At 40.4% G+C, this 15,301-nt stretch overlaps 1 protein-coding gene across 1 annotated transcript; it reads right to left on the reverse strand.

Moving 5' to 3' along the window:
- Positions 1 to 2,613: 2,613 nt before the first annotated feature.
- On the reverse strand, positions 2,614 to 15,104 carry COQ2 (coenzyme Q2, polyprenyltransferase). Its single transcript, XM_038399100.2, has 7 exons — positions 14,813 to 15,104; positions 12,442 to 12,608; positions 10,136 to 10,257; positions 8,793 to 8,878; positions 6,159 to 6,292; positions 5,453 to 5,641; positions 2,614 to 3,144 (listed from the first exon to the last, which is right to left on the reverse strand). Exons 1-7 carry the CDS (start codon positions 15,072 to 15,074, stop codon positions 2,989 to 2,991), a joined length of 1,116 nt encoding a protein of 371 aa, XP_038255028.1. The 5' UTR covers positions 15,075 to 15,104; the 3' UTR covers positions 2,614 to 2,988.
- Between the last annotated feature and the right edge of the window lie 197 nt (positions 15,105 to 15,301).

Raw genomic sequence — 15,301 nt, forward strand, 5'->3', positions numbered from 1 at the left:
CCAGTTCGTTTGAAGATGCAATTTCAAGGATCTTCACATGAATACTTTCAAGCCACCCATCCAGAGTGGACCGTCGTATTTAAAACAATCCTGAGAGTACATGGACATTGTCAAAGACTTCATTTTGCATTTGTCTACAATTCTTCATATGTGACAGGGTGTGGTCTGTCTTCTTAAGGTGCAATTCAGATTTGATTTTGTTTTCCTTAAGGATTCAGGTCACTCTCCTGTTCGGAGTTTCCTTGTTCAGTGTGGCACTGGTGTGAGTGAAATCGATTGGAATGAAGTGCGACAGGTAGAGGCTTCTTTTGTTTCTGCCTTCTATTAGCTGCAGCAGCAACATGTCCTTTTCTTCTCACAGAGCCAACAAAAGTCGAATAGGACATGCACCAATGGACAAGTTATACTGATAATTACTAATGATTTTGAGACTCAGATGCAACACTTTAATAACGGAGAATCTGGAACATGGGGAAACTATTTTTAAAAGGCCAGACTCCTCAATAAAATAGAGGCTACCAGAAAGCAATTGTCTAGATTTGGTTAGTAAGCCAAAAGTTTAAACTGGTACTGATAAACAGGGGTTGTGTATTTTGTTTTGTCCTTTTTCCCCCAAGATGAGGATGACAAATGAAATTCTCCACCCACCTCTAGAATACCACGGGGTATTTTAAGGAAAGAACAAACCAACTGAGCCACTCGAACTGTGCTATTACCTTAATGATATTCTTTTAATAGTTTTGTCTTCTCCTCCACCGCCCCCCCCCTTTTTTTTTTTTTTTGACAACATGGGAGCAAGAGGGAACCAATAGTTCTAAGGAAGCTAAAAATTAACATAGCTTTCTCTCTCTCCTTATTGGTGACCCAGGATCACCAATGACAACACCACAGCTCGGAGTAGATGGCTTAAAACGTAAAACCGCAGCTACCTTTGATAGATGCGCACAATACCTTAATTAGCAACAGTTAACTTAAAGGCAGATCTAAAGTCTCAAAGTCCCTGATATCTAGAGCACACACCACTTAATATTTTAAAAAACACAGAACAAATACAGGACAAGATAGAATTTACCTAGCTTTAGAAAAAACTTCGCCCAAACTAGTTAGGGGAAGGGATAGCTCAGTGGTTTGAGCATTGGCCTGCTAAACCCAGGGTTGTGAGCTCAATCCTTGAGGGGGCCATTTAGGGATCTGGGCCAAATTTGGGGATTCATCCTGCTTTGAGCAGGGGGTTGGACTAGATGACCTCCTGAAGTCCCTTCCAACCTTGATATTCTAGGATATAAAAGCCACCAGGAAAAACAAAACTGTCATGAGTTGCTAAAACATATTGAAATACTTAGTGACATGTTATGTATGACTTGATTGAAAAATGCATTCTTAGTGAATAAGATTCTTAATTTGTTTACTTTTTGCTTAAAATATTTTGTTTGTTCAAAGAGTAAGAGAAAATTACTTTGTTTTGAGGAAAAAAAATTTACAAAAGAATGATAAAAGTAAGATGGAAGACTTATAGAAAACGACAGTCAGGCCTAAGCCTGCAATGAACTCAGTGCAAACAGATCTGTGTACCCATAGGCTAGTGGTTTCAATGGGACTCTATGTGGGGGCAGTGGTTTGCCCACAAGAACTTGGTTGAGCGCGTGGTGCCTTACTTACAAGAACTGTCAGAGCTCATAACTTCAGGAAACTACACCTGCCTCACCTAAAAGAAATGCCAGGGAAGTGACTCAACCATTTTCCTGTAATAGGTGTGTCTGCTGTTCCTTATATAGAAACTAACTCCAGAAGTTACACAGTATATTCTCTTTAGACAGTTTAATTACTGAGGGAATGACAGGCTGGCTGAGCAGCTTCACTTGTAAATTACACACGATCAAGGACATTAATGAAAGTCACAATCAATGAACTTACTCCTGTGAGAGGCTGACCACCCTCAATTCTTTGACTTCAATAGAATATTAACGCATCCAGAACCTTGCAGGATACAGCCCTGTATTAAGGGCCAATAAAAGAACTGTTAGACCACCCACTAAATGATGTAATTCATAGTAGAAACAAATAAAAATACTAAATAGTTCTCACCTACGTATTTGTCATCCCATTATTACTTTTACTGTGCCCAAAGCATGTTAGAGGCTTTACAGAACACAGGGAAAGACAAGTCCGGAAATCTTACAATCTTGAAGGGTAATAAACACAAAGGTGAGTCACGATTAGATTTGTAACATCAAACAACTTGAATGGCAATGTATGCTTTTTAATAGTTCTGGGCTATTTTGGGTTTGTTTTTATATACAGCCCATATTCCAATCACTAGTTCTTGGCAGATCAGCTCACTTTGTCTAAGCAATGCTGCAGAAGTTTGTTTTCAAAAGGGATTTAAAAAAGGCAAAAATTGAGGCCTATGAATAGATTCCAGCAAAGCATTTCCACATGGCTTCGAACGATAGCTGGCCAATCACACAGGGAACTACAGAAGAATTTTCCAAGTCATTCTTCCACTTATTACCCTGAACCAAAATATAAATGTTTCTAAACTTGTCAGGATAAAAAATGATTTACTGGAGCTAAATATTTCATGCAAAAAACTGCTGCAAAAATCAAACCATGAAAGCTTCACACAGCAGGTTTCATTTTACTTTACAAAATTACTACATTTTCACACGACCTCTGAGAAACCTACTGTGAGTGTTACAGACTGCCAGGGCAGTAGTCAACATTTTACAAAAGATTCCTTGCAAGAGGGAGGACAGGGATTTTACAATAAAAGATCATCACAAGCAGCTGAGAAGCTTAGTTGTCAAGACCACTGCTAGTTCAGTCTTTAAAATGTATTCACAAGGCACACACTAACAATAATTCTGTTTGCTAAAGTACCTTCTTAAAAACAGACTCTTTGGCCAAATACTTTAATTAAACAAAACTAGTAGCAGTTGCGGATAAGGTGCTTTTACTTTTGAATACAGTATCTTTTTAAAATGAAGACTAAATATCAGTGTTGATTGCATTCATTTCTTTGGAATCTTTTCTTTTCCTTAAATTTCCAGTTACAATCCCTATGAAAAGTAGAAGTCCAATTGTGCGGTTAGAGGTAAACTTCTTCCAACAGTCTTCAGGTTTGTGTATGTCCAAAGTGTAAATCTGTGAAAGTACAGTATAATGTTCTGTTATTATCTATAGTAGCACAAACATGCCAGACACTTCAGAAAAGACACAGGTCCATACCTCAATGGACTCACAACGAGCTCCACACAGGTTAACTTAGGTGCCTGCACTAGATTAGATACAGACACAGAGGTCTGCCTAAATGCGCTTGACAAATGGATGAAGATATATCAGAAAGTAAAGAGAATGAGTAACATGTATGGATACTAAGGACCAGATTTTTAAGGTATTTAAGCACCAAAAGATACAGACAATAGGTGCATAGTGTATTATCTGTATCTTTAAAAATCTGGCTCAAATATTCAATACAAACACACACATAAGAATACGAGAGTTCACAGGAAAGGGGTTCTCAAATTGTCATCCACAGAAAATTCCCAGAAGACCTGCAATAGCAACTGGAAATAAGGATTAGCCAGCCTAGTTGCCTCCACTGTGGGCCACTGCTACTTAAAATGACAAGAGAAAACATGAGCTGCCAGTGGGATGTTCAGGGTACAAAACAGGATGATGACCAAGCAACTGCAAGAGGAGGGCATGTGGGAAAAGAGATGAAAGGGGATTGAATGAATAGCAAGAGATGACTGCAATTAGCTTTTTGAAAAAGGTCATAACAACTACCAAACTAAAGACAGTTGAATACTAAATACCTTCCTAATATCACTTCTGTGTATGCATTTGCTGTACTGGGCACAGGGACGAATGATCGGTTATGTTCTTGATAACTGTTCTATACTCCCCACAAAGTCTTATGTTTTCATTCTCAAATATCCAAGCCTACCTGGTCTGGAGAACAGAAGTTCTCATGCTGTGCTGACTCCCATGTAAGGGAATTCTGGCCATTCAATATTTGCACAATTAGAAAGAGGGAATTTAGTGCTCATGAAAGATGACAGGCCAGCAGTAAGAGAGAATGAAATCTATCCATAGAGTACAGCACCGGTATCAGATGTGCAAGCTTCCCCACATCACCCCAATGTACCTCACAACCCTGATGTGGGGGAGATCACAGATCAGGCTCCATGCCAATTATATTCTTAGCTTCTTGACTACTAACAAGGCTGCCAGCTGGGATATGGACACTTCTCTATTACCAAGAACTACCTCTATACTTCTATTACCACCAGTTTACTACTGAGACCACCAGCTCATTTTCTACAGACCACTTACAATCACTACAAGCCAGGTCTGGATGTGAACTGATGATTGAACTTAAAAATAAGAAATGCGAGTATATAAAAATGACACCTACTCATTTTGTTTATTCTGAGTCCTAGCTGCTCATTCTATTGATTTAAGTAAGTTGGATTTTTACTACATTTTACTTATCAGATCACTAAAACCAATATAGTATAAGACAGCAAACTGGACTGTTTCCTGGCGGGCACTTACACAGAATTGTTAACTAAATTATAGTTGTAGGATATTTGCAGTTGTTGATAAAGCGTGAGACAAAGGGAACCCAGACTGCCTTTCAGATCCCAGACTGAGTTTGCAGGATTTGCAGTTAGAAAATATGTATTCATTTGTAAGTGGTGCCAATTTCATTGAGTTCCTGGGAGACAAAAACAACAATGCCATTTTTCCATTGCTGTTTTTCAGAGCATAACCCCACTTAAAGATTCTGCATCCATTGCCAAGCCACTGGGCCATTTAGTTTCCCCTCATTAACTTTTATAAACCTTTTAATTTAAGCGAATGATCCTAATGTTTAGTAGAACCTCAGAGTAACGTACATCAGAGTTACAAACTGACCAGTCAACCACACACCTCATTTGGAACCAGAAGTACACAGTCAGGCAGTAGCAGGAGCAGAGGAAAAGAAAAAAGCAAATGTAGTACAGTATTAAATGTAAACTACTAAAAAAAGAAAAGGGAAGCCACATTTTGCTTCTGCATAGTAAAGTTTCAAAGCTGTATTAAGTCAATATCCAGTTGTAAACTTTTGAAAGAACCACCATAATGTTCTGTTCAGAGTTACAAATATTTCAGTAACAACTTCCATTCCCGAGGTGTTTGAAACTCTGAGGTTCTACTCTATTATGTACTCTAAGGTATACATCCAAATGCTATGGTGATGGCTACATTAAAAACATTAGGAGAGGAGAAAAAGCTGCTATATGCTTAGGTATATAAAGACAGACCTGCCTGCTGCGATTATTGAAAAGCCTTCTTTTTGCTGCAGCAGTCTGAGACAAGATGGCTGAATATTTTAGGTAAACTGATACAGGATTTGTAAACTAGAGCTTCCATTTAGAAAAGAAGTACAAAAATAAGATCAAACCTGGTGAGCTAAGTGAGCACCGATGGTAGCCACAGCTGTGTAATAGAGGAAAGTCTGATCACAGTTTATTCCTGCCACACTCAGACCCACGAGCATTGCAACACTGAAGCCACTGAGCCATTGCTTTGTGTTTTCATTGAACCGTAGTGCTGTTGATTTCACACCAATGACCATGTCATCTTTTTTATCCTAGAATAAAGAAGGTTATTAAAAAAAAAACATAATACCCCTAGCAATTCACAAGTTGAGAAGTCATGGGTGGGGAAAGTAGTTTTAGGGATGCCATAGAAAGGCTTTGCCTTAAGGCCAAGGTTTTCAAGAACAGGTGTCTAATGTTAGGCTCCTAAATCCATTTTTAGGCACCTAAATAAACAGCCTGGTTCTCAAAGCTGCCTAGCATTTGACTGCTGCTATTGACTGTGCCATACTTAGATATACACGGCACTTTAACACTAAGGGCTCTACTCAGGTACATTCATAAACTAATTTACATAGATAGTACAGTGAGCAGAAAAACATGGGATGACAGGGTAATTAGTGGGGTGAAAACTAATGGATAAGAGAAAAATCTCTTAAAAGCATTTCTAGGTTTTAAATCTTCTGATTGCAGTGGGAAGATTAGTAGTGCATGCAAGTCCAAAGTAGTGAGTTTTATACATAAATACACACACAGTGAGAAAGTTAACAGTCAATGTCATTACTTCACCTGATGTGCATAGATGGTGTCATATATCAATGTCCACATAACTCCAGAGAAGTACAGAGGCAAACACACGGACCAATCACATGAACCTTTGATGGCAGACCACCCAAGTAAGGCTCCCCAATTAAATGTAAGTCCTGTAAGTAACAGAAATAAGAAGAATATACAGAATTATAGGCTTCTAAATGTAAGAGTCAGGAACAATCTAAATTATATTTTCCATCAACATTTGACACTCAAGCATCTGTGTGGTTTTTGATTTTTAATCCCTACACACTTACAGGATGGGGCACTCTCTCCTGGGAAGCAGTGACTCTGAAAAAGATTTGGGAGTTGTGGGGATAGTCAGCTGAACGTGAGCTCCGAGTGCAACATTGTGGCCCAAGGTCTAGTGCAATCCCTGGATGCATAAGCAGAGGAAACTTGAACAGGACTGGGGAGATTATTTTACTTTCGTATTTGGCTCTGGTGAGACCGCTGCTACAGTATTGTGTCCAGTTGTGGTGCCCACAATTCATAAAGGATGTTGATAAATTGGAGAAGGGGTTCAAAAAAGAGCCACAAGAATGATTAAAGGATTAGGATACATGCCTTACAGTGACAAGCTAAATAGATTGAGCTCCTTGAGCTTCACAAAGAGAAGATTAAGGGGCGACTCACTTAAAGTTTAAAGACATTTGGTGGTTTTTTTTCCACCAAATGCATCCGATGAAGTGAGCTGTAGCTCACGAAAGCTTATGCTCTAATAAATTTGTTAGTCTCTAAGGTGCCACAAATACTCCTTTTCTTTTTGCGAATACAGACTAACACAGCTGCTACTCTGAAACCTGACATAAGGTGGGTGAGGTAATATCTTTTATTGGACCAACTTCTGTTGGTGAGAGAGACAAGCTTTCTAGCTTACAGAGAGTTCTTCTTCAGGTCTGGGAAACTTACTCAGAGCATCACAGCTAAACAACACACATTGTCTCTCCCACCAACAAAAGCTGCTGCAGTAAAAGCCATCACCTCACCCACCTTGTCTCTCTAATATCCTGGGACCGACACAGCTATAACAACATTGATTACAAGTACCCACATGGGGAACAAGTATTTGATAATAGGCTCTTCAATCTACCAGAGAAAGGTATAACGATCCAATGGCTGGAAGCTGATGCTAGACAAATTCAGAAATTGTCTAGAAATTTCTAGAAAATAACAGTGTACATTTTTAACAGTGAGGGTAACTAACCAATGGAATCATTTATCAAGGGTCATGGTGGATTCTCCCTCACTGTCAATTTTTATATCAAGATTGGATATTTTTCCAGAAGACATGCCCTACAAATTATTTTGGGGAAGTTTTATGTCCTATATTATATACAAGCTCAGACTAGATCATCACAATGGTCCATTCTGGTCTTGGAATCTATGAACCCAGAAACATTGAACTCTTACAGGAGGATGGGGGGAAAGAGAGTATTATTCTATTATTTTCTCATGGGAAAAGAAAGGAGTTATATGGGAAAACAGGAGTGCTGATCACAGTAGGAAGCTGATCACTCATCTCCCTTCTACCAATCCCTGGGTTTCCATGCTCTTCTTGCATCTGCAGCAGAAGGAAAGTGACTAACACTCCAGTCTCTGAAATATTTGGTGAGAACACTGAGAAGGACGCTGGCTAACTGCTTCTATTAGGGACAGTAACACAGAAACTATATGGTATCTGAAGGGCAGACAGCTGAGCTGTTATCAGTACATTGCAGTGTGCAATGTTTTATCTTTTTACTTTTTTTTCTTCTTTTTTAAAATTTCAGAAGAGTGCAATGAGTGTTCAACCAAGAAAAAACAAACAAAGATAAGCCACATGAATTGTTATAAAATCTTTAATGTATATCACATTGGGTTTATAACATTTATATACAAATTTTCAACTGAGTAACAAATCTAGGTACCACAAATCACACAATATAAATAGCAACACATTCTTTCTCTAAATTAAATTTAACTAATAGACACACACACCCATCTTGCAAACAGTTGTATATGTGACTACTCCCAATGAAGTCAGCAGGACTACCCATATATCTCAAGTTAAGCATGTTCTTAAATGTCAGGCCTTAAGCTTAATATTTGTTAGCTTTAGAGAACTGTTAAAGAAGAAAAATGGAAGAAGAACAGAGCAGACAACAATGGTGGTTACTAAAGGTGGTAGATATTAAAAGTGGTTACTAAAAGTGGAAAAAATATAGGAAACAAAAATTTTAAGGTAGGACACCAAACTGGGTCAAGTTGGACAGTGCAATGCATCAGTTTACCCCAGTTAATTTAAATGTTTAAGATTGTAATACAGGGTGAAATACACATTTAAGAAAAATTTCTGGAGGCTGGGAGAAAAATGTCCCACATCTCCCACTTGGTACTCAGGTGACAAATGGATTATTTCTCAGCACCAGAGTATGGGGAAAGGAGGAACTACATGAGGGAAAGAAACTCCAAGTATTTTACTATCTGTTTAAGAAATGTGGAACATACCAATGACCTTATTTGTAGTTTCAGGCAACTTCATTGATATTTAAGTTCAACTATTATCATTTTGCCAGAACACTAAAAAAAATTACATCTGAAAGAAGATAAACTAGCAATTTTGAAGCTCACCCAAAACCAACTGTGGCCAATACGTGATTCTCTTCATCAGGGGATAAGTGATCACAAGAGACAGAGAGGCTGCTCCAAGGGCAATACTGTAATGAAAGAAGTTCATTAAGAGACTTTATATGGTTTACTTTAAATAATTCTATTGTACTCTCATTATTCCCTAGTCTAAGAAATAATACTGTGTTGGGTCACCCTCAAAGTATGACAGAATTATAATGATGTAGTAGTAGAAATAAAGATAGACAAAAGAGTTTATAGCTATTATCAAAAGGTATGAACATCAGTTCCATGCTGTTGAATTTCACTCTGTAACAAATGCAAGGCCAAAGTGCTAATTATTTCAGGCCGGTATAGGACAAAGTCTGTGCTGGAAAATGATAAGAACTTTGAGAAAACAATGCTGTTCTTTGAAACAACACCCTGATGCTCTTCCCCCGCAGGGACCCCTTGTCATGCCTATGTAAATCTTGGTATCCAAAGAGGGAAAAATAGATAGTGGGATAAAACTTGTTAAATGAATCAAGAGTCACAGATTGTGTTGTTAAGTAAAAGAATGAATGATGAGTGCATGGAATTGAGAGCCTGAACAGGGAAATAATTGGTTAGTAAATGGTGCCAGCCTAATCCTAAGAATTTCAACCTTGATATCGATGGTCCGAAGAATATGCAAAGTGGAGATAACTGGATGATCCCCAGAGGGCGAACCGGAATCCACCCAAAATGCATCAAGAAAGAACAAGAAGATAACACCTAGCCATCCTGGAGCAGTCATGGATGTACCACCTGCTGATTGAGCTGATTGATCGTCATCTCAATTGTAAATTCAGCATGATGAAGCAACTTCCATAGACTTGTATTGAGCCAGAGACCTATAAAAATTGGGTCCAGGGACTGTGTTCTTTGAGTCTGGTTCTACGACCGCCCTCCAGGAGCAGCAGATGCACATCTGACAACGACTCAGCTCCACTCTCACGTCCAGGCCACCTGGCAAGTGACTTGGCACGAGCAACGTCTAGGCTGGTAACTATAACAACCTTTTTGTAGAACGTGTGTGTGAATGGATCTACATAGACATTGCATATAGGAATATTTTGTTATATTTACAATAAACGTGGCAATTTGCCTTGTCCCTCTTACAAGATCCTGCTGGTATCATTTTTATTAGTGTAACAACTGTAGTATCAGAGGAGTGACGCTGTAGTTAAGACTGAAAGTATTATTTCATTCTAAAACCATGGATTTGTTGCTTTCTCAAAAAACTGCCTTGACTGTTGAAATTCATCACACTTAGCTTTAGCTTGGTAGCGAAATCGTGTAAGAATAAAAGATCACATATACATTACCTATAGTAATTTAGGCATAGAAGGACACACAAAGCCAAGCTAAGCTGTCCCCCGAGAAAAACGAAGGACTGAAAAGTTGAGATATCTCCAACAGCTATTGGTCGATTTGCTGTTCTTAAAACCTAAAGAAAGAATAGTTTCAATACTAAATACAATACACTGAGTTAAAATACACATTATAGGCAAAACTCATATCTTAATGCAAAGTTTTTAATGCAAAGTAAGGTGGAAAAATCAGCCCACGAGTCAGGGAATTCAAAAGTTAAGGTTCCGACACCAATATTATCTCTACCATATTTCACATCCTGTATATGGTACATATTTATGAATAAACATTAAAACCTACTAAAATATAGAACATTTTAAAAATGAAGGCAGGATTATGTGTAATGAGGCTGAATTAGAACTACTGTAGAAAGTGTAGATTTGAATTTTATTATTTGTGTGCTCAGTGCAATATTGAGAAATTAACTTTTTGCACTGAATATCCCTATTTTAAGAGCAATTTTGTTCAAACATTCTAAGCGTTTCTGTACAAAGATGTCTGTAATAGGGTGGAAGATTCTAGGATTATAAATAGAGTTACAGGGCTCCTTCTGTTGACTCATCCTGCATTTAAATGCTTGAACCCTACATAAGGATGCTGTATAGTCATCCCTGGTCATACTAGCAGATAGATTTAATTAGCTCCAAGCAGGCTATAGAAGGCAACAGAACCTCTTTCAGGGGCAGAGAGGTAAGCAGGGAAAACTCTAGGAACAACCAAGTTTGGGAAGAAAGTTGAGGCTGAATTTACATTATTTAAATTAATAAAACCAAATCCCCAGGGAAGGAGTTTTACACTTTATACAAAACAAATGTACTCTGAGAGCCAGGTAAGAATGCCACCTGCTTACAGCGCTCTAAATATTTATCCAAAGTGTTGTTTGTGCACACTTCAACAATACTAAGTATTTTCCCTTTAAGTTTGGCTTGATTTTCCTCTCTCAGTTAAGACTACAATTATGCCAAGTTAGAAGTTTATAGATCTGCAGTTTAAGTGAGAGACAATAAAAAATATTTTGGGGGCCAACTATCTTCACCTTCATGCAACTCAATGGGTGCACTAATTTAACTCTAACATTCAAGAAAAATTCAGCCGTGGGTAAGACAAAGCAAGGGATGTTTTAGTCAGGAAATCAACAAAATGACCACTAACTAGCCATACCACCACTGAAACACCCCCAACCCACTCTGGAAGGCAGCTGTCTGAGGTTGTATTTGTAAAATAATGTTCTATATGAATTTTAAACTCCTTACTGTTAATCAAATCACATTCTTGTCAATTTCATGCAAATTCATTATTTTGTTGTATTTAGGCCCCAATTGTGCAAGTGACTCCATAAGGGAAGCAGCTTTTATTACCACACACCAGGAACAAACAGTGTCAAATTATGCAGTCTTCTCTTCGGGCTTGTCTATACTGGCACTTTACAGCACTGCAACTTTCTCCCTCAGGGGTGTGAAAAAACACCCCACTGAGCGCTGCCGGTTTCAGTGCTATAAAGTGCCAGTGTAGACAGTGCAACAGTGCTGGTAGCTACTCCCCTCGCAGAGGTAGTTTTTTTAGAGCACTGCGTCTTAGAGGTCTCCCAGCACTCTGCTGCGACTACACAAGCCACATTAAAGTGCTGTCATGGCAGCGCTTTAATGTTGCCAGTGAAGACGTGCCCTTAGTGTAAAATTATTGAGGAAACTGCATGCTGACATTACAAAAAGCTCATTCTTATCTAGGGTACATTACTATAGCCACCAGTTTAATTAAGGGAGTATAAAATCACCTGATAATTCTTGGATATAGAATGGCTAGCAAGGCTAAAAGAAGCATGTCAGTTGGTTTTGCTCAGTTTTTAGGAAAATATTACAAGAAGTGGACTTATTTTGATTAAGCTCTGATTACACTGTAACTATCTGATGTACCTTATCCTACATACAAATTATCTAGAAAACAAAGAACCACTACTGCTTTACTACTTGTGGCTCTTTGTTGTACAAAAAAGAAAGTCACTTTTACCCTTCAAAGATGAATGGTAAACGTCAGATTACTTAGTATATGACTTCTGAACCAGGAGGAATGAAAAAAAAAAAAAGATTACTTGGAAGTAGTCTTAATCAGACAAGCCTGTATTTCTACCAGACAAACAACCAGTTTCTCTTGGTGAAAGACAAAAGAGGGCTTACTTCAATAAAAGGCCAGCAATTTACTTACTCATCAAACATTAAGAGGAGCCTGTCTTTTCTTTTCAAGTCCATGGGGCTTTCTCTACCTTTTTGTCATAGTTCCGATCCCACATGTCATTAATTGTACAGCCTGCTCCACGCATCAGGACGGCTCCAGTACCAAACAGTGACAGCATATACCAGTCTGGAAAACAACCTGGCTCTGCTGCCAAGCCTATACTCCATGTGCACGGCAAATACAACAGCCACGTTCCTAGAAAAATGAATTTGAAAGAGATTAGAAAAAGAGAAATTATAAATGGAATTACTCTTTACCATGCCACAAAAGGTAAATAAGTGTTGAATTACTAATTAAAACTTCTAAAACTGCAACACCAAAGCTGAGAGACGGCTAAGATGGTTATCTGTACAAGGTGCTGCAGTTCCACAATTTGATTCTGCTCCTTTATTTTTCTTTTTCTTCTTTTCGATTGAAATGTTGAATATAAAGACGCTTTGTCTATTTTCCCAATAAAAACAGAAAACTCAACCATGGAGGGAATGCAGTGTTTGAACAGTAGCTATAAAATCAGCCATTACAGAGAACATAAGATGCGACGCATACTTGTTTGCTATGTCACCTTGTTCCACATCTCTATCGAAACCAAATATTTAACTACCTTTACAATTGTTCACAAGGACATATTCCAAAATGGATTTGTCTCCTGAGTTTATATGAATTGTCTAGCCAATCTGTAAAATATTTTATGTTCCAAATGTTACATGACCCGCTGACTAATTGATCGTTTAACCTGAACAAACAAATTGCAATCCTTCTATCAAGGATACAGGATACTGGATTTCTGGCTTATTACAACAATCTATAAAACAACCCTTCTTTCCCCCCTATCACTGGGGGGTGTTAATGGGCCATTTCACCTTAAAAGGTCTGTTGAAATGTGTGTTAATATGTTACGCTATGTCTCCACTATGGACCTTACAGCGGCACAGCTGTATGATTGCAATTGCGAGGCTGTAAAGTCTCCCATGTAGCCACTCTCCTGACAGCATAATCAAGTCACCCTTAACAAACTGCAGTAGCTATGTCGGCAGGAGAGCATCTCTCGCTGACATAGCACTGTTCACACTGGCACTTTTGTTGATGAAACTTTTTTTCACACCCCTGACCGACACAAGTGCTAGTGTAGACATAGCCTTAGTCTAAACTTGTGAGCAAGTTTCCCAGACCTGAAGAAGAGCTCTGTGTAAGGCCAGGTCTGTATTACAGATGTATATTGGTATAACTATATTGCTCAGGTGTGTGAAAAATCCACAATCTTTAGTGAGCTAGTTATACCTACCTAATCACCTGTATAAAAAGCACTATGTCAACAAGAGAGCTTCTCCCATCAACATTCTACCACCTCTTGGGGAGGTGGATTAGCTACCCTGCGGGGAGAGGCTTCCACATGGCAATCATAGACATAAAAGATCCCACGGCACTATATACAAGTGTAGAGATTTATCCTACTGTCCTTGATAAACATTTTCCCCTCCCATAATTGTACAGTGTTGCTGGGCACCAAACTGTCAGCACCTGATCCTTTGAGTGGTGCTGTACTAGATCACCTGTAAACCACTTAAGGATCATTCAGGACAAAAGGATTGATTAAGTGTTTTATATTACTAGACTTCTGTTGCATGAAGTATTATTATAACATGATTTTTGTACAACGAACACTGGAATTTCTTTTGTAAAGAAAAGTGCTCTCAAACTCAAAGGGCAGTTTGTACTTAATGTCTTTTTTGAGACAAACAACAAGAAGTTTTAGATTGCGGGAGGATGAATGGTGGTTTTGAAAGTTGTGCACTGAAAAAGATGACCAGGGACTGTACAGTCTAGACACAGGTATTACTGTAGATAGTTTAGCTTTGCCGCAGACAGCCAATCCAGCAGTCTCTTGGCAGGTGAATGCTGCTAAAATCCATTTTTATAGCAGCACTTTGCATTTCTATAGCAGCACTTTGCATTTCTATAACTCCTTCCCCCTGAAGGCCCCACTAATTGCAGCAGCCTTCATTGAGTTTATCCTCACAGCATCCCTGTGAGACAGAGGCACATCATTCCCCAAGGAGAGGGGAACCAAGGCCTGCGGTAGAACATAAGAATGGCCACACTGGGTCAGACCAATTCTCCATCTAGCCCAACATCCTGTCGCGCGATAATGGCTAATGCCAGGTGCTTCAGAAGGAATGAACGAACAGCAATCGTCCATTGAGCCACCGGTTGACCACGGCTAGCTCCTGGCAATGCGGGGCTTTCCTCAGCCACAGCTGCGGACAGCGCTTGCGCCGAGCTGTTCGGCACCTTGGACAGCCGGGCCCGCGGGCTCAGGCGGGGCGAGGAGCTGAACCCGGGGTCCCAGCCCACACGCGGGAGCGGAAGGCGGCTCTCTGCTCCGCCCCGCCGTGACTCACCGATGGGCTTGTCCAGCCTCATGAGCCGCAGGTAGGGCTGCAGCGGGCCGGGGGCCGAGCTCACCAGCCCCGCCGCGGAGAAGCTCAGCGGCCGCCTCCCGCTCCCCGCCTCCCAGCCCAGGCCCAGCGGCGACCCGGGGGCGCCGTGGGGCGGGACAGCGAGCGCGGCGGCGGCGGGGCGGGCGGAGCCGGCTCGGAGAAAGCGGAGGGGCCCGGCGGCAGTTCCAGGGGCCCGGCAGAGCCGCGTTACCAGAGCCGCCATACTGCCCACTGCCGGCGGCGCGCAGCCTGATGACGTCAGGTGTCGGGGCGCCCCGTCTCGGCGTCCGCCCTTCCGTGAAGTACTGCGCGTGCGCAGCCGTTTTCTGCTCCGCTGCCCGCGCCTCCGCCTCCCGAAGGGCGCGGGGAAGCTCAGTCGCCTCGCGCGCCTGAGCCCCGCTTGGGCGGCTTCTCCGCCACCCCCGCGGAGCTCGCGGCGTGGGAGCCTCC

The sequence above is a fragment of the Dermochelys coriacea genome, chromosome 4 (genome assembly GCF_009764565.3).
Source record: "Dermochelys coriacea isolate rDerCor1 chromosome 4, rDerCor1.pri.v4, whole genome shotgun sequence".
Taxonomy (NCBI): domain Eukaryota; kingdom Metazoa; phylum Chordata; order Testudines; family Dermochelyidae; genus Dermochelys; species Dermochelys coriacea.